The 19,030-nt window shown below is 47.8% G+C and overlaps 1 protein-coding gene across 3 annotated transcripts in view; it reads left to right on the forward strand.

The window, feature by feature from the left end:
* HIP1 (huntingtin interacting protein 1) overlaps window positions 1–19,030 on the forward strand; it is a 66,237-nt gene that overhangs the window by 16,372 nt on the left and 30,835 nt on the right. Inside the window, exon 1 of one of the 3 annotated variants that reach the window (XM_033172608.1) lies at window positions 8,815–9,077. The exons of 1 other annotated variant lie outside the window; for it this stretch is intronic. In XM_033172608.1, the coding sequence (XP_033028499.1) occupies window positions 9,060–9,077 (18 nt within the window). In that variant the 5' untranslated portion in view covers window positions 8,815–9,059. Of the gene's footprint in view, window positions 1–8,814; window positions 9,078–17,304; window positions 17,325–19,030 lie in introns of those variants that run through there. One more of the 3 variants, XM_033172609.1, reaches the window with a different exon arrangement.

The raw sequence follows: 19,030 nt of genomic DNA on the forward strand, positions 1-19,030 counted from the left end.
AAATGTAAAGACTCATCATGACAGTTCCCATAGGCACACCCCCAAAGACAGTAAAAAAATGCAGGCAGCTATGTTGATTTTATATTACACGCCAACAGCATCACACAGCATAATACACAATGTGCTTGGATCAACTGACAGTGATCAAATAGTAAACTGGCAAAGCAGTAGTTAGCATGTTGGGTGTTGGCTGGGAAGCACTGGATTCGCAGCCCTGATTAGCTAGCTTTGGACCGGGCTCTGAGTCCACACATGTTCCAGGCCAAACCCTGGCAGGATCCCCAAACAGCCTCCCTTTCACCAATACAGCAGCCTCTTGTGCGTTCACGCAAGTCCTCTAACCACCCTGCGGTAGCTGGAAGGGCACATACTTCCACCCACCCACTTCCCTTTTCTGATAGCGGGCCTCAAATCTGTTTCAGATGCCTCTAGCCCACATCTCCCATATTGTGTATCAACTAGGAATGTGCTTGCAGGTTGGCTGGAAAAACATATCCAAACATCTCAGGCCTTCTTTCGTCATAGCTAAGTAACCACATTTGTACTCTGGAGCCATTTTTGAGGCTAGCTTGAGTTCTAGCATCTCGTTTTGGTGCAGAAAGCATTGGACCAGTGCCTGGCCCCAAAGAAAGTGTTGCAAGAAGCACTAACTAGACTGGCCATCTCCTGCTAGTGGAATGGAAGGTTTCAGAATAAATCTTCTTGGCTGCCCTACTTAACACAAATCACTGGCTCACACCATGACCCCACCCCCACCTCCCCATGTCTCTTGCTTGATGCTCTGTATCAACCAATCTAGAGGGGGAAACTGGAGCTCTGCTTATAAATCTGAAGCAGTGAAATGGTGTGGAGGAAGAGGAGTACCAGCATTTGCCTACGATTTCTTTGCTTTCTGTCGCCTCTTCACTTAATATTTTCCAAAGAAATTGTCCAAGCAGGCATCTGAATTAGGCATTGCCGTCTTTGCAATGATCCTGTGCAAAGCTTGCCTTGTGGCTGCTTGACAAGAACAGGCTGGGCAAACGGAGACTAAAAATAGTCAGATCAATAATTACAGCATGAGACCTCTGCCTCCCTTTCTCCTTCCTTGAAAAAAGAAGAGGCAATATGTATATTTCACAGAGCAAGTGAGGCAGATTCCTGTAATGCTCTCCTAACCTAAGACTGGGCTCATTGCCCACACTCCCTGGCACAGAGAGAAGGGCACCCAGTGCTCTTCATCCTGGGTTACACAAATTGATTCTAGGCCCCAGTGATTTACCCCTTTCAGGTATTTTCAGCAATACATATGGCAACCTGCCTCCAAACCCAAGATTCCACTGTTGTGCACATCTGTAAAGCAAGTGAAAGTCTCTGCTAGGCCCCATTATTGCCATAGAGTTTGAAGGGGGGGGAGGCTTGTAGGCTTTGTAGTCCAACCCACTGCATGATGCAGGAAGCTGCCTAGCCTGTACTTCCATGTGAACTCTCTTTAAAGTATTTGAAGAGTGCTATCATATTCTGCCTCTGCCCCCGTCTTCTCTAGGATAAACATTACCAGTCCCTTAATTGCAGACAGCAGCATCCTTCAACTTATTGTTTATATGGACAGCACCATCAGTGTCTAAAAGTGGTTATTGTGTAAATGGGATGTGGGGGAAAGAACTATACTGTACATGCTCTGGTCACATCCAGACTACTGCAATGTGCTTAGAATGGGACAACCAGCTTGTCTGCATCTGTATTGGAATTGTTTTCATATAAATTGTTTTATCGCTTGTGGGTTTGCCATGCTGAGCTCTTTTGGAATGAAGGGCAGGATATAAATATTATTATTATTAGTAGTAGTAGTAGTAGTAATAAATAACATCATCAACAGCAAGTGGTACAGAATGCAGCAGACTAGTTGCTTGTGGGGGCCAGACAATTGGAGCATATAACATGAACTATGTATTGGCAGTGCGGGTTGCCCATTTGCTTCAAAGCTCAGTTTAATGTTCTAGATATTTTAATCTCCTCAGTGCTGCTCAATCAGGTTATTTTGAGGGTCACCTGCATCTGTATCAAAACTGTCTTAAGATCAGCCTCGAAGGCCCTGCTGGTGGGCTTGCCATCAGGAACTGTTGGATTGATGGGTGTTAAAGATGGTTGATCCTTGCTTTTGTCACCCTTTCCCTCAGTAGGTGCATGTGGCCTGATACTGATGACTTTTAAATGGGCCCAGAATACCATTTTTGTCCTCAGCTGATTTTACTTGATTCCTTGGCAGTTTTCCATTAATGGTTTTCTGCTTGTTTTCCTATTTTTATACTGATACTGCTTTACTACTGCTTTTAAAAACATCTCTAGATGTCTGATATATTGTGGTTTTATGGTTTACAATTAAGCTATGAATTATTTTTCTATGTTTTTAATGTGTTGTGGGTTGCCTTGGGAAGGTTAATCCCCAAAAAGGTGACCTTTAAATATCAGAATGAATTGAGAGACTGCATATTGTGAGTTGAGATGCAGAAGCCAAGGGTTAGATGAGCAGGCCCATTGAAATGAATGAACCCAACTTAGTAATGTCCATTATTTTTGATGAGTCTACTCTGAGTAGGACTAGCATGGGATGCAACCCCAAGTGCTAAATGAGCAAAACCGATGAGTGGAGGCTTCTCTGCTTTCTCCAACTCACCCACTAGTTATTTGTGTGCTTGGCATTAGTTCCTCCTGCTTGACCATGATGTGTAGGGTGCTGTGCTTTTTCTTCACCAAAGAGTTGTTATCCAATCTGTCCTGAGAATGATGCAGTGAACTTCAATTGCTGGAGAGAACAGATGTGCTGAAGGAGGAGGAGCTGCTTGGGGAAGGGCTGTGAGGGGAAAGGGACGACTGGCAGCTCTTCACTGAGGAGTTGTTATGCAGCTGCTGCTGCTTCTCTTTGTCATCTGAGCCAGGATGGAATTGCTTAAGGGCAGAGGGCACTTCCTTGCCTCCACAGTTGGTCCAAGCCTTCTTCACCCACCTACACTCCCAAGGCTGTATGGTGGCAGGAGAAAGCTGTGAGGCAGCTGCAAAAAGTGGGTTAGTGTGGTCATGGGGCTTAAAGTAGTTGCCCCTTCTCTGTTCAAGCATGAAAGTGTGAGCCTACAGGGACCTCTTCTCTCTGTTCCTCTTGTGACCCTTTCACCACTGCTCTGACTGACAACTTCCTTTCCCTAGGTTCATCTTTTTCATGACTTTTTTCCATTTCCCTAGCTCAGAAAAACCTGGATCTCGGTGTTTGGTCCTCCCCCTCTTGGCCCTCAGATCTCTGCATGTGGTTCTGCATCTGTGGCCTCTCAGAGCTGCCAGAGGGTGCCCAGCCAGAACATTTGCCCTTTTGAAATCTGGTAGAGCCCTCCTTTGTTGCCACCTGAAAACAGAGGCATTGGGAGAAAAAGCAACTGACACAGAAGAGGCTTTCCATAGTCTTTTGGAAAAGTGCCTGTGTCTTCACTAATAAGTGTACTGCTCAATATTATTTGTTTGTTCCTTCGTAGTGAGACTGAGTCCACCAGACATGGATGCTGTCCCAGGTACCGGTAATAGTGCAAGGTGTTAATGGAGCATACTGTCAACAGACTAGTAAACTAATCAGCCCTTGTCCCAACACACACACACACACACACACACACAACTCCATACAAAGACTGCTGTATACTCCATTGCCTGTAGTAGCCACTCCAGCCTAAATCTATCAGCAGGTGTTGGATAACACTTTAATGGTTGCTTATATCTCCAATGGGAATGCTAAAGAGTAGCCTTTATCCACCACTACATCTTTGATGCTCATCTCAGGGTGGATTTTTCCTTTGAAAGGACTGTGCTGAGCTCCATGTGTGTGACCTCAAAGAAAAAGAACTGGTTTCTTTCCTGTAACTGTAATTATTTGCATGGTCATCTGTGTAATCTCACAATCCACCCTCCATCCCCGCTGTGCTTGCTACCTTAGCCTGCTCTTGGTCAAAGCTTCGTATTTACACGCCTACTGGGTAATCATAGGTGACAAGTAATTCCATGCAGGCAAGTGAGTGAGCTGGCGGAAGGCAGCAGAGCATTCAGTCCTTCCTCTGTCCCCAGTACAGAAACCTAAGTGGCTTTGCCAGAAAAAGTGAAGGCCCTTCCTTTGCAGCCAGAATAGGAATGCAGTAGGATGCTAGGAGAGGAACGGAGTCCCCTATCCCTCCTCTGCCAGTGCTCCAGCAGTACAGTACAGTAGGCATTTTTTGCAGGCTAGTAACTTTTGTGGGCTTCTTGACAAGGGTACTTTTTACATAGCTGATGCATGTGGCTTCGGAGGCAGCAGCCATGCCCCCTTGAGAATAAACATGGAGGGTGGGGGAGACTGGCCCATCAAAACGCTGGCCCAGCTCCAGAAGGTTCCAAAACAATACCCATGCAGCAGATGCAGGAGCTACATATATGACTGCAAAGACAACCACAATTCATGCACCTCAATGACAGGTGAGCCACCTGTTTTTCCTCAGAGAAGCTGGCATGTGATCTCCAGGCAGCTGCTATAAGCAACCCTGCCTAGCCAGCAGTCAAATGGTGTCCTGTGTCTTCAAACAATTCTCCTAAGGCAGATACCTTGAAATCTAGAAACATTACAAAGTTGGCCCCTGAGAATGAGAAATGTTTCCCCCACCTCCCAAGCCTAGTGGCAAGGTGCAGGGGTGCTTCACCAATGTGGCTGTTAACGAGGAGATTTTCCATCACTGTTGGGTATGGGAGCCAGGTTGTGCAGCTCCATAGGCTGCTTGAGCAAAATTGGGGAGGGGCCTCTGTATTCTAAAACAAGCCTCCTACATAATGTCTTGCCCAAGGCTGCACTGAAACGGGGGTGTTTTTGTTTTTTTGTTTTGTTTTTTGCATCGCCTGTTTAAGGAGAAGCTGGCTGTTGGCCCACTTGGGATTTCACAGCAAAGGAAACGGCATTTCCACCCAAACCCTCATTTAGCCCAGCTTGGCGTGGGAGCTTTTGCTCTTGTTCTGTGCTACTTGGACAATTTGTTCCTGTTAGCTGGAAGCCACAATAAGCAATAGCAGCACTGCTTTTTCTTAAGATGCTTGAGGCAGCGGGTGTTGCTGAGCATCCCCCCTTTCTTCAGTTGCAATAATGAAGCAGAAGCAGTCTGACACCTCTTTTTATATGGAAAAAAACCAAACCCCACACAATTCAGCTGGTTGATTTTAAAGCTGCTGGAGCTGCCTTTTGCTCTGCTCTGAGCTTGAGGAATTGTAGAGTTTACATCCTTCCTGAGGCAATGGGCACATCAAACTTCCACTTTTCTTGCCTAACCTATGATGCATATGTTTCTGGATGTAGATTTCTGCAAGTAGATTAGGGGTCCCTAATCTTTTTAAGCCCAGGTACACATTTGGAAATCTAGTAAATTACACAGTTCCTATTTGACAGAAGGAAAAACTAGCAATGCTCAGAAACCACCCCCCTAAAAAGAAATGTAAAACATGAGGATGGGCCTTTTCAGTAGTGCCCCATCTGTGGAATGCTCTTCCCAGAGAAATATACCTGGTGCCATCCTCAGGTTTGAGACAGCATGCTAGGACACTTTTTAAAAACTCTGGCCTTTGGTAGCTAAGCTGGGCCTCTGCGGGGGTGCTAACCCCAACCATCCCCCTTATTGGCTTTCATTAATTGGATATAGCCAGGTATTGGTGGCTGTCACCTGTGAGTCTGCTTGCGCTGGCTTCCTGGTTCCGCTTCTGTTGTTAGAAGGCAGTGTCCCATCAGTTTTTATAACTGACTGGAGTGTGTGCTGTTTTGCCTCCAAGAAACTAAAAGGCAAATCATGATCTTAAATTCCTTTTTAAAACTTCAATCTGTCATCTTTAAGTGGCTTTGTTCTTCACTGCACGTATGAAATTCCAAAGGTTTGCAGCCTGTTGGGTGGAAAAAAAGAACTCGTGTAGGTTTCAATGCCACAGTACATTGTGATAGCTTTCAAAGAACAGTAAGAAACATTAATAGACATTATGACTACCGGTATATTGTTGATCATAATAGCTCAAAGTCTCTTTATTCAGAATTGGGATAGCTTCAGTTATGGGGTATTGGAAACCAAAGAGGTTCTTGCCCATCTTGCCCTGCCTATGTGAGCTTTCCTGTAGCTCCTGGTGGGCCACAGTTGGATGCAGAGGGGTGGAGTTGACCAATTCTTCAGCTGACACTGTGTGGCAAAATTTCATGTTTTTAAAAATCACACACCACTCAAAAACAAGTTAGGCGAAAATATCATTTAAAGTCCAGGTATTTAAGTGTATGGACTGCACTGATTCTGCTATCCTGTTATCCTCCTTAGGCTTCATGTCCTTTCCTGTCACTTCCAGGTCTCTCAGAGGGGAAATGACTTAGCACTTTGGGTGGGAAACACAAAGAGAACCGGAAATCAGCAATGTGCAGTTTTGCAGGACTGCATTTTGCAATCACATGGGCAGTGTGTGTGCTAATGGCTGGGAGAGTGTGGTGGGCAAGTGACTGCACTGTTGAGCTTGTCATTACAGTTCTCATGTAGGCTTCTGTGGGATAGAAAGAGCAGACCTTGTGGTACCGAGTTCCTAGGAGTCTCCTTACAGTGCAGACTGTGTAGGGCCACCAACCCAGATGGCTCTGAATGAGGATTAGACAAATTCATGGAGGAAATGGCTATTGATGGCTAACTAGCTACAGTAGCTATGCTCTGTCATTGTGGAAGCAGTAATGCTTTTGAACACCCATTGCTGGAAACCATAGGAGGGTTCTTGTTGCACTCAGGTCCTGCTTGTGGGTTTCCCCAACTGAGCATCTGGTTGGCCACTGTGAGAAGAGGATGCTGGGCCACAAGGGCCACTGGCCTGGTCCAGCAGGACTCTTCCTACTTTCTTACACAGTCACTGTGCCAAGGCTTGCTTCTTCCACTCAGGTCAGGTGACTTCTGCCCTCAATTCTACTTTTAACCCCACCTCAGCTTGACTGCACTTCAGATCTCATCCTGCAACTTGGTGTGTGTTTTAAGACCAGTTTCCAGTTTCCAAGTTGGCTTACAATTAAATCCACATAAAGGTGTAATATGATGAAGGCTGGTGCTGGTGGGCTGTTGTGGGACAAGCCTCTCCAGTTCCTTTGTTTCTGTTCAGTGGTGATATGGTCAAGGCTTTTCAGAGGAAGGGGCCAGAAGGCTCTTGTTGTACCCTTCCACAAAATTTTAAAGGAGAGGCAGGGAGGAAAAGGTCAAGTTTATGGAAGCTATTGCTTTTGAATGCAGGTTGTGGGGGAAAGGAGCATGTGAAAAGTGCCAGAGTTTACGGAAACAAAACCAGCACTGCTTTCTTTATAAAAAAAAAAATTCTATCCCACATTTCTACATCATTCTTTCAGAGGCTACTGTGACAATGTGGCTTTATTGCTATAGGGAGTGTTGTGCCTTTTATTCTTTGTGGTGGCGTCTGTGCAGATATGGTTTCAGTTGAGCTGCTGGCACTGCAAAGGACCTCAGAGGCAGGATGAACACCTTTGTCTTCTTTTCCATCCAACACTTGTGAGAAGCAATAGGAGGCGCAGCTAAGGGAACATAAATCTGAGGGGGGTTAATGAGAGAAGGGTGCCTGCTTTGTCCACAGAAGGGCCCAGGCTCAATCCTCAGCAAAGGTCCCTGCTGAAAACCCTGGTTAGAGCTGTTGCCAGCCAGTAGTGAGCTATATACTTTTGTATCTGATTTTTGTTGGAAGCCACCCAGAGTGGCTGGGGAAATCCAGCCAGATGGGCGGGGTACTTATTATTATTATTATTATTATTATTATTACCCAGGTGCGTGGCAGACCGCACCTGGAATACTGTGTCCAATTCTGGGTGCCACTGTTTAAGAAGGATGTTGACAATCTGGAGCATGTGCAGTGGAGAGCAACCAAGATGATCAAGGGTCTGTCTGGAAACCAAGCCTTAGGAGGAATGTCTGAAGCAACTTCAGCCCGGAGAAGAAGAGACTGAGAGGAGATATGTATGATAGCCATATCTCAAGAGCTGCCACATGGACAGGGGAACAGCCTCACATGAGAGGTGATGGCTCTCCTTCACTGGAGGTTTTTAAGCAGAGGTTGAATGGCCATCTGCCATGGATGCTTTAGCTGAGGTTCCTGCATTGCAATGATTTGGACTAGATGACCCTCGGAATCCCTTCCAACTCTACAATTCTATGATTCTATTTCCCTAGATGAAATTATTATTAATATTAATATCCCACCCACATGGCTGGGTTTCTCCAGCCACTCTGGGCAGCTCCCAACAGAACACTAAAAACAGAATAAATCCTCCTAACCTCAGGCCATCCCAATCCTCCTAACCTCAGGCTATCCTACCAAGGCCCCCTGTGCTGCCTTTCCAGGCAGTCCTGGGGGGTGGGAACTGCTGCTTGGGAGTTTCGCTCCTCTCATCGCCGTCTCTGTGCAAAGTGGCGATCCTCCGGGGGGCGATGAAGCTGCCTGCCCGGCGCCCTGGTGACCCCTCAAGGCATCAGGAGGGTCTCTACCCGCGTGGGCGCTGCCGCGCAAACTCCTCCTTCCCGCCGCCTTGGCTGGGTCTGTGCCGGGCCTGGCCCGGCGGGCGGCCGCTGCTTCTGCACGGTTTCTTCCTTTGTGCCTCCTGAGCCCGGGGTGGGGGGGTGGGAGAAGCCCTGCCTGCCTGCTTCCCTCCTGCTGCCCTTCCGGGGAGGGGAGGAGAGAGCTGGGCGGGCGCGAGCGAGCGAGCGAGCGCCGGCGGCGGCCTTTTGTCATTCCCAGCACACACGCAGACGCGTCCGCGCTCGCTCGCTTGCTCGCTCACTCCGGCGCTGCGCCTGGGCGCGGCGGGCGGGCGGCGCAATCCCACCGCCGGGGAGGGGCGGCCGTGGGGTCGCCACCATCGTCGCCGCCGCCCCCTTCGTCTGGTCCTCTCTCTTGGAAGGAGCGCCTCCCCGGGCATGGGCATCTCGCTGTAGCTGGAGCAGGGAGGAGAGGAGGGCGGGAGAGACCCGCCCCGTCGCCGCCACCGGCGGTGGCCCCAGCAGCAGCAGCCTCCGACCATGGAGGTGGGCAAGATGGTAAGGACAGGGCGCCGCCGACCCAGGCGGACGGGAGCCGCGGAGGGCAGATGGCGCCCGGCTTTGTAAGAGGGGCGGCGCCCGGGATGCTCCCCGGCAGGCAGGCGGGATGGGGGCGCGGATACTCTCTCCGGGGTGCCGGGCTTGTCACTAGCCTCGGGTGGCGTTTCAAGAAGGGAGAGGAGCGGGCCGGGCGGTAATCCAGCGCATTGTGTGCCCTGCCGTCGCTTGCAGTAGAACTCTCGGGGCTTCTCGGCTCCAGAGACTTAGCACTGGAGGAGGTCCAGAGCCGGAGGACGGGGTGGTCCTCCGTCCCACCCCAAGCCTTGGACATCGGCTTGCTCGAGGTGGGGCTCGCCTTCTCTTCCTCCTCCTCCCATTTCCTCGAGAGGAGAGTTGGAGGGAGGCGCTTGTTGCTGCCTCCGTTGTCCCCGGTTGCCTCTCATCTATCTAGCCTTGCAGGGCTCAGGAGCCATCCACCCCCCTTCCCATCTCGGGAGTCTCCTTGCGGCGTCTTCCCAGCCTGGGTTAGGACATGCCTAGCGGGGAAGCGCGCAGAGCCAGGCTCTGCTTTGTTGCAGAGAGAGCCGCCGCCACCTGTCTCCGGCTGAGCTAAACACTCGCAGCCGGCATTGTGGGCGCGTCCAGGACCACCATCCCTCCCTTCCTCCTTTTGCGGGTGGATCTGGGCCGAAGTGGGCAGGGCGCGACCTCGAAAAGGGTCAAGTTGGTTCTGTGCAACAGAGAGTTCCCCAGGGCTGCCTTTCGGAAGCAGCAGGAAAGGCTTTGAAGGACTCCCGCCGGAGACTCCGTTGCCTGGGGGGTGGGGGGGGTGGCCTGTTGGTGTTTGCCTCCTGCAGCCACAGCAGTTGAACCCTACAGAGCAGGAGCTGTTTTCAAGCAGCAAAAAGGGGCAGGCTTTGGTGGGGGGGGGAGTTAGCCCACCTCGGGGGTGGGGGTTGCGAGCTACTGATTGGCTGCCAGTGACATCATACTACCTAGACAATTCCCCCTCCATCCCTAATTCGTGCTTTAAGAGTAGCGGGTTTCTGGAGCATGGTGATAATGCCTTGAGGGGAGCCAAACCAAGGGGTACTTGCTGAACCAGCAACCACAGGTAGGCTCTGTCACAAAAGTGGCAGGTGGGTGGAGAGGAGGCAAGAGCTAAGAACGAGCCCAACACTTAAATGATCTGATATACGGAATACAGCTCAAACTAATAGTTATGATTCCACCAGTGTGCTTAACCCCAGCTGCTTAAAAAAAAAGATTGCAAGGTTTAAGACGGTTGCGCAAGGGGGGGAAGGGACAGAGGAGGCATTGCATTTTTCATTCCTTCCTGTCTGAATTTGCCACACAGAAGGGCATGGGGGTGCTGTAGTTCAGTGGCAGAACAACTATGTTGCATGCTGAAGGTGCCACCGCTGGTGGCATCTCCAGGTAGGGCTGGGAGAGACCCTGGAGAGCTGCTCCCAGTCAGTGCAGACAGTCCTGAACTAGACCACTATAACTCTTGGTATAAAGCTTCTTCTTACATTCCTAGAGGCAAGAGGGTGTGAGCTGTTGACTTGAGAGTGACATGAAGGAGAAAGCACACACACACACACACACAAGCATCCAGGGCTTCCTGGCTCCAGTCCAGGACTGCCACTGAGAGAGGGGCAACTCATCACAGTCTCAAGGGCTGCTGGGAGCAGCATCTTCTGAGCTGTCAGAGAGGGCAGATGCACCTGGAGTGCAGGGCTAAAGACTTTTATGGCTCAAGCTAGGAACAGCAAGCTTTGAAGGGTAGAATAATGAGGTTGATGCTGACCTATTGGCAGGGAAGCCGCCCTTGAGATCTGCTGCAGCAGCCTCTGGAAGAAGCTGAGGGTGAGCTACAGGTTTAAAATGATGCGTTAGCCCCTCAGATAAGAGAAAATGATCACTCCAAATGTTAACTGATGGTGGAAGGGTAAATGTATTCAGATTATTAAGGGATGTTTCAATTACACACACACATCCTCTTGTAAATCACCTACCTTCTCCTTGTTTGGGGCAAGTGAAATTTGCCACTTGAAGAACCTGGGAGGGAACAGTCAATCTCCTTTCTGCTTCTTTTCTGTGATCAAATAACCCTATTGCTCTTCATTTCAGTGCCTGAATTGCCTTCATGGTAAGGGGGAGTGTCCCTTTCTCAAAGTCACTGTGTGCTTAGAGCTTGCTTGAATTCTGTTCGGGGGGGGGGGGCTAGAAAGGTGTGGCATTCCCACTCCAAATGAGAATGGGGGAGGTAGTGCTGTTGTTTTGTGCAGAGGGGTGGGGGTGGTCTTTGGGTTATCCGAATGAGCCCATAGAGGTACTTTAGGTTTACTAGCACTGATTGGAATGCCTCTGAGAATACATTGTCTCCCAGTTAGTTTGGTGTGACGGTTCCTGAGATGGAGCAGTGGGTTTGGGCTTACGTTTGGATACTGTTGGATGCCATTTTGAATCAGGAGAAGCACAGCCTAGTTATTCAGATAGACTCTTGATGCAGCTGTTGGGTGGCGCCAGCAGAGGTTCCCCCCCCCCCAAAAAAAAACCTGGTGCAAAATTTGTAATGCAAAACATAATTGTGGGAGATAACAAGGCTGATATGCCTGATTGAAAATTGGAATCCTGTGTGTGCATTTGCGCCTTGAAAGGGTGCATATGCCAGCCTTTGATAAACACCTTTGCTACTTCTCTGTGCTTCCTCTTGTGGAAAGAGCCATGCCACTCGGGTGCTTAGCGGGCTGTTGCCGCCACTATCATCCCTCTTTGCACTGAGCCTTGTTACATTTTCCTCACAGGACTCTTTTTGATCCGGCAGATGCTGTCTCTGCTTTGGGGAGGGCCCCTTAGCATAAGAGAGTCATTGTGGTGTAGTGGTTAGAATGTCAGAGTCAAACCTGGGGGACCTGGGTTCAAATCCACACTCAGCCACGAAAGTTCACTTGAGCAGGAAGGAGAACCTGAGCGTAAGAGCCTAATTTTACAGACGTTTATCATGTCTCCTCTTACTTGCTTTTTCTCTAAACAAAAAAATCCCAAATTGTGCAAATCTTTCTTCCTAGGGGAGTCTCTCTTGCCACTATGGAAATTCTGGGGCTCCTCGCCCTGTTTCCTGGGGCAACACAGCCCTCCTGCCCTGGAGCTGAAGAGCCATGGCTTCCCTTCTCTTTCCAAGCCTCTGTGAGGCTGCCTGGAATGGGGAAGTAATGCAAGCAGTTTTTTGGAAAGGAAGCTTGTGGTGGCTCCTGTAAGCCACCCTACCCCAGTGGCTGCTTGAGCTCCTTGATCACTCTCCCTCCAGAACATTTCCTAGACTCTTCTGCAACATGTTTTACATATGACAGCATAAACCAACAAGCCCCTTGAAGTTCTAACTGCAAAAATAAAGTTAATGGTTGATTTCAAAATGATTCCAGGTTAAGGGGTAGGAGGTTGTCCATGCTAGTCTTCTTTAGAGTAGACCCATTGAAGTTGATGAACATGATTAACAGGTTTATTATTTTCAGCAGGCCTACTCTGAATGGGACTTAGTTGCATACAACTCTGACAGATGTTTTTAAAAAATGGCATTGTATTCCGAATAAAATAGTATGTCACAAAAGCTATTAGATCCCACTATGTTAACTTAAATCCTTCACTTGGCTTTTGGGAAGCTCTGGAAAAGAAAACAGAAGATGTAGAGATGAAATACCAGGCTCTGAGCAAATATTTATTTATCAAATTTATATCCCATCCTTTCCCAAGGTGTCCCAGGCACCAAATGAGTGTATCATTTAAAACAAAAACAAAGCAAAAAAATTAAAACAGTAAAACATTTTTAAAAAAAAATACAGTTAAATACAACTAAAATAAGTTACATTTTAAAAAAATAATCTAAAAGTTATAAACATTTTTCAATTCGTTGATCTTATGGTTGCCTACAACAGTATTCTTCAGCCACCAAACATCTGGATAAATAGAATGTTTTCAAATACCTCCTGCAAGTTAATAATGATGGAGACAGGTGCACCTCATTAGGGAGTGCATTCCACTACTGGGGAGCTACCACTGAAAAGGCCCTGTCATGGATTGGCGCCAACCGGATGGCACCTGGTAGTAACATCACCACCAAAGCCTTACTACACGGCTACCTACCTGTTTCTGATTGTAGTGGAGGCAGATCCAATGTACCCCAACAGCTTAATAGGGTTCGAAAGAAAGAGAACTTACATGTCTGAAATCTGTTTTTCAAGGTTGCACTATGAGTGTAAATTCCAGTGTGTAGGTGAAGCCAATGGAGCTCAGAATTTAGGATGAAATTTAATCCTGTGGACCCTTGAACCACTGTGCTGTTTCGTAATGAGTTCTTATTTGGGGAGGGGAAGAGAAACACAAGAATTTGTGGGGGTGGAGAATGATAAAAACGGGAGGGGGTCACTACATGTCCTTAGAGTTGTATAACCACAAACAATGGAATTCATGATACAGGCAAAATGCTAAATTGTTTTCATATACTGTTTTGAGAAGTTGGGGTAGAACATAGCTTAGGTGTTGAGCAGTTTCCCTGGGTAAATCAGACATCTGATTGCTTACCAAACTAAATGTATATATATATATATATATATATATATTAAGAGGCAAATGGAAGGAGGTGAAATAACTCACTCTAAAGAAATAACGAAATTCTCAGATATTCCAAGCAGCTGTTACTGAGGACCCCAGCAACCCCATTGGCCCTGGAGTGTGAAGAAGCTGCCAGTGCTCAGACCTTGCGTGTGACTGCGTGGGGGTGTGGGCACTGTGTAAACAGAGAGCACATTATTTATATAGCTTCCTTCCTATATAGCTATTCTACATATTCCTCAAGTCCTGCTTTGTCACCATTTAAATGGTATGCATTCATTTGAATGCAGCATTAGGGTTTTTCTATAGATCTCTTTAAAAAGAGGATCTCCCCTGGAAATCTTATTCTGGTAGAGATGTGCAGTGGATGTGCTGGACCCAGTAATGGGCTGGATGAGAGCCAATAAACTGAAGCTCAATCCAGATAAGACTGAGGCACTGTTAGTGGGTGGTTCCCTAGACTGGGTGGATTGGATGTTGCCTGCTCTTGATGGGGTTCCACTCCCCCATCTGAAGGAGCAGGTACGTATCTTGGCGGTACTTCTGGATCCTTTGCTGTCACTTGAGGCTCAGGTGGCCTTGGTGGCTTGGAGTGCCCTCCATCAGCTTTGGCTAGTGGCCCAGCTGCACCCCTATCTGGACAGGGATAGCCTAACTACTGTAGTCTGTGCTCTGGTATCCTCTACATTAGATTATTGCAATGCATTATACTTGGGGCTGCCTCTGAAGACGGTTCAGAAACTCCAGCTGGTGCAGAATTCATTGAGCAGGTTGCTCACTGGGGCAAGACGGTTTTATAACGCCAATCCTGGCCCAACTGTATTGGCTGCCAATTTGTTTCCATGCCAAATTCAAAGTGCTAGTTTTGACATATAAAGCCTCAAATGGTTCAAGATACCTCAACGGCCGCCTCTCCCCATATTAACTGACCTGGACTCTGTGATCATTATCTGAGGTCCTTCTTTGTGTGCCCCCTCCACAAGAGGTCCAGAGAGTGGCAACACAAGAATGGGCCTTTTCTGCAGTGCTCTCCATTTATGGAATTCTCTCCCCAAGGAGTTTCACCTAGTGTCATTGTTATATCTTTAGGCACCAGGCAAAAACTTTCCTCTACAACCAGGTTAGTCATAAATCACTTAGGGTTGACCTGGGCAAGATAAAGCAGTGAACAAATTCAGTAAGTAAGAAAAATGATGATGATGGTGATGGTGACATGTTTCAAATCAGTTTGCTTATTCTGTCTTCCACAGTTACATAGGAAGCTGCCTTATACCAAGTCAGACCATTGGTCCATCTGTCTCAGTATTGTCTACATTGACTGGCAGCAGCTCTCCAGGATTTCATGCAGGAGTCCCTCTTACTCCTACCTGGAGATGCCAGGGATTGAACCTGAGACCTTCTGCTTGCAAGGCAGAGCAAACACTCTGCCACTGAGCTGTGTGGCCCCTCCCCAAAACTCTAGGAAGGCCTGCCTGCAAGGGGGGGAGCATCTTCAAAGGCTCTTTACTGCTAAAAGCCCTTGGCAGAGCACACTGGTAAACTGATGCTTGGCCAGCTTCCTGTGCCCTGTCATAACTCTGGGAGTGATGGAAGGGTACAGGGCAGTCCTCCCTCTTGCAGGGCTTGGAAACTGCCACTTGCTTCTTGGATTCAGGGCAGTTTATAGTTCCAGTTTCCTATAAGGGCAGTTGTAGGGCAGGCAGGAAAGACCTGGATTTTGTTGAGAAAAAGTAGGCCTAAGGTAGGTCTGCCTCCATTCTCAGTGGGCTTTGTGCCAGAGGCTGACTTCAAGAGCCAGAACTGTGCTTGGTGCATGTGACCTGTGGCCTTAACATTTGAGCTGCAAGTCTCCCCCCCCCCCCACCTTTGATCTCAGAGCCCCAAAGCACCCTCGACTGATGCTGCTGGCCTGCCCAGAGTGGCCTCCTCCCAGCTTTCAGCTTTGCCCAGAATAATCACTGGTTGGTTTGCTGCAGTGCTGAAGGTTTTTATGGGGCCAGCAGTGGACATTCCGCTCCTCTCCTGGCAGCTCCTAGCTCAATTTATCATTGGACACCCACTTTGAGGTAATCAGTGAAACACTCAGAGACAAGAGGGAAGTCCTGGATTCAGGGGAGACGGGGGTGGTCCAGGTGTTGAAATTTCTCCAGGAGCATTTTGCTACTGGCATGGGTCCAGTTACTCCTGTGTGTGTTTCTTCTTCTTTCATACTGGGACAAATGAATTGTTGCAAGTCAAGCAATGTAGTTGAGATCATACAGTTGTGGAATTGTGGTCATCTAGTCCAACCCCCTGGCAAATAGACTTTCCGTTGTGGCGACCAAACCCTAGATCCAAAGTGCGCCTAGCTTATATCTGGGTTTCTAACACTGAGATTGGTGTTCTCTTGAGGACAGGGTTTGGTGGCGCATCTTAAACACCACATCTGCAAATCAATCACCAAAGCACCAAGTGTGAACCTAATTTGAGGGGTGGGGACTGCTTTGAAGAAGCCATTGTCCTTGTTTAGACCTTGCCAGACAAAAACAGCTTAATATCCACAAATTGCTATGATAAGGAAGAGTTGGGTTTCTGGGATTTCCATGGATAATTTTGGACCAGGAGCTCATTAATGCTGTGGCTTCTTTCTTGATCTCATGCCAGTTGTGATATCAGCTGGGGAGTAGCAATGAGCCCATCTGGTGCCTCTCCTGCCTTGGCTGTAGCTTCCTGTTGCTATGCATGGGGCGGGCGGGTGTGGAATGAAGCTGGCATTTTCCTGCACGTTGCCTTTACAGAACTTGCTGCATACAGAGCTGCTGGAGCAGGAAGTGCTGGACAATGCCACCCTTTCAGCTGAGCCTTGACCATTTCCTTCTGTGGGTCCAGGAAACCCTCAGCCCTGAGGGTTTTGATTTCAGTGTATAAACCTTCCAGGAAAGGGATGGTGAGCTGATGCAGAGGGGAGGAGACAGGGCCCCAGAATGTTGCCTTGCACCTTCATAACCATTCCCCCACACACACACACCCAAGCTCAGCCAGAGAAGCTTCATTCATGACTCTGCAGCTGGGCCTGGAATCCCTCCTGGGTGAAGCCTTTTCAGAGTGACACTGCAGCTGTCAGCTCAGCGGGAGTGCAAGGCTTCCTTTTCTTCCCACCCCCAGATGATGGAATTATTTTGTGGGAGGAGAGGGGGTGCATAAACACCTCACAGAAAGTCATGGGATCCCTGTGGTTTTGAAGAGAGAACAGTGACTCTCCACAGAATGTTCTGTACGCGTTTGAATCTAGCGCTCCAGATTGCATGCTTGGGGGAATCCTTGGAGGCAGAATCCAGTTCTCGGGGGCAAGGCACTGCACAGCCCCAAAGGAATGACAGATTTCAAGAGAAAAGCATCAATGTTTTGATGCCTGCCTGGGAGTTTTCTGACCTCCCCAAAAGGTTTATACGCAGTCTTAGAAGGACCTTCCTAAAATGTTGGGTCTTTCCCTGCATCCTGTGGCGTGTCCTCATGGTTACAGGTGACTCAGAGTTGGGTGGACTTCTACAGAAGTTTGCTTTGGGGAGATCTGACTGAGAGGTTTGACTGAACTGATCCGAACTGTGACAAGATGAGCCCCATCCCAAGTTAAGCTGTTGGGGGACCATGGTATGTTATGGTGATGTTGTATGTTCCGTTTGCTTGACTGGCTACTGATTTTAACATCTGCTTTGCACCAAGAGGCACCCGGGGCATGGCATGCCTTGATCTGCTTTTGGTACTCGAGTTTTGATTCCCTTCAGAGCACCCACTTTCAGTACCTGGACTTGATGGCCTTGATCCAGCCCTATGTAGCTTGAATTGATATTGGGGTGGGTGGTGTGTTTTGCTCTAGCTTAGCAGAGGCAAATACTGAGGCTAGTGAGCTTTTGTGTAGCCCTAAATTAGGTTGTATGACGAAGCAAAGTCACAGCTTTTTGGAGGGATCTTTAAGACAGGACTAGTGAGTCCTGGCAGAGGGCAAAAGCAAATCTCGATTTCCCTTTAAGATACCCAAATATGGAGCCTGGTGATGGGCAATGCTGAGTCACTCTGTAAGATTTCCTCAGTTTACTCAGTCAGGATGAGAAGCGCAGGCAGTGAAATGTGAGGCTGCTTCCGTGCTGAGCTTCTGACACTTGTTTATCTCATCTAGAGCAGACCACAGATGGGAAAGTTGTGCCACTCTGTCCTTGTACTCCTCTGGGTAACCACTTTATTAATCTTTCATCCTGATCTGCTTGCACAAAGCTTATGGGGGGGGGCAGACCATGTCCAGTCATAGCTGAGCATTTGTTCTTATTTGTTTGTGGGTTACATGCCTTCCAGTTAATTATTTGTTCATCACATACCTTTCGGTGCATTTCCCCATCACTTTCCTAACTGCAAAAGTCCACCATCTTCTTTAGGCGGGTTTGTCACTATAGAGCACTCTAATTCACTTTAATTGTGCAAACCTCCAGTGCGTACTTTAAACCCTCTCTAGGGGCTGTGCTAGGAAATGTTCTCTATATATCAGAATGTTCCTGAATAGTGGGCTATGCCATACATGGAATAACTATGATTGTGACACCCTTTGCAGCTCTCTAAAACCTATTTCATGTTTCATGTAAGTTATCTTTTGCTATGGTTATAAGACCCATTAAAAATACAGATTGCAGATAACATTACACTAAATAATTTCATTTCTATAGAACAGAGCTTTCCAAACTTTTTGTGTTGGTGACATAGTTTTTAGACGTGCATCATTTTGTGACAGAGTAATTCAACTTTACTAGCACACCGGAGGTTAAACTAACTCCTTTCCAGGCCTGGGAGGAGCGCGGGGAGCATTCACACAACACACTGCAGCCAATACACTACTAACATGTCATGACACATAGTTTGGAAAGCTCTGCTATAGAACATCAGAGATCCACTTCACATCGCTTCACTGTAAAGTGAGATAGTGTTGGTAGGAGGAGCAGACCTAGCCAGGGTCTTCCGCAGGTGGCTTTTTAATGAGGGTAACTGCTGCAGTTCTGGAAGTGAGTGGTACTGCCCCCCAGGGGGGTTACTGCGGGAGTAAATGACTATCAGACTTTGAAAAGCTGGTATCACTGGGTCAAGTTCATCAGCTTTGTTGAATTGAACTAAATAGTTTTAATTGGATTTTGAATAAATGTGCAATTAATTGTTACCGTTCTGAATATTATTGTGTTATTATCTTTCTTAGTGGTTCATGCAAACCGCTATTGTGAATAATACATTTATAGGGTAGGATAGCGGGCACGGGTTGAGTTTATGGGACCAAAAGGGCAGTGGCCTGAAAACTACTATGCTAGAGGATAACTGGG

This window comes from Lacerta agilis, chromosome 15 (genome assembly GCF_009819535.1).
Source record: "Lacerta agilis isolate rLacAgi1 chromosome 15, rLacAgi1.pri, whole genome shotgun sequence".
NCBI lineage: Eukaryota > Metazoa > Chordata > Lepidosauria > Squamata > Lacertidae > Lacerta > Lacerta agilis.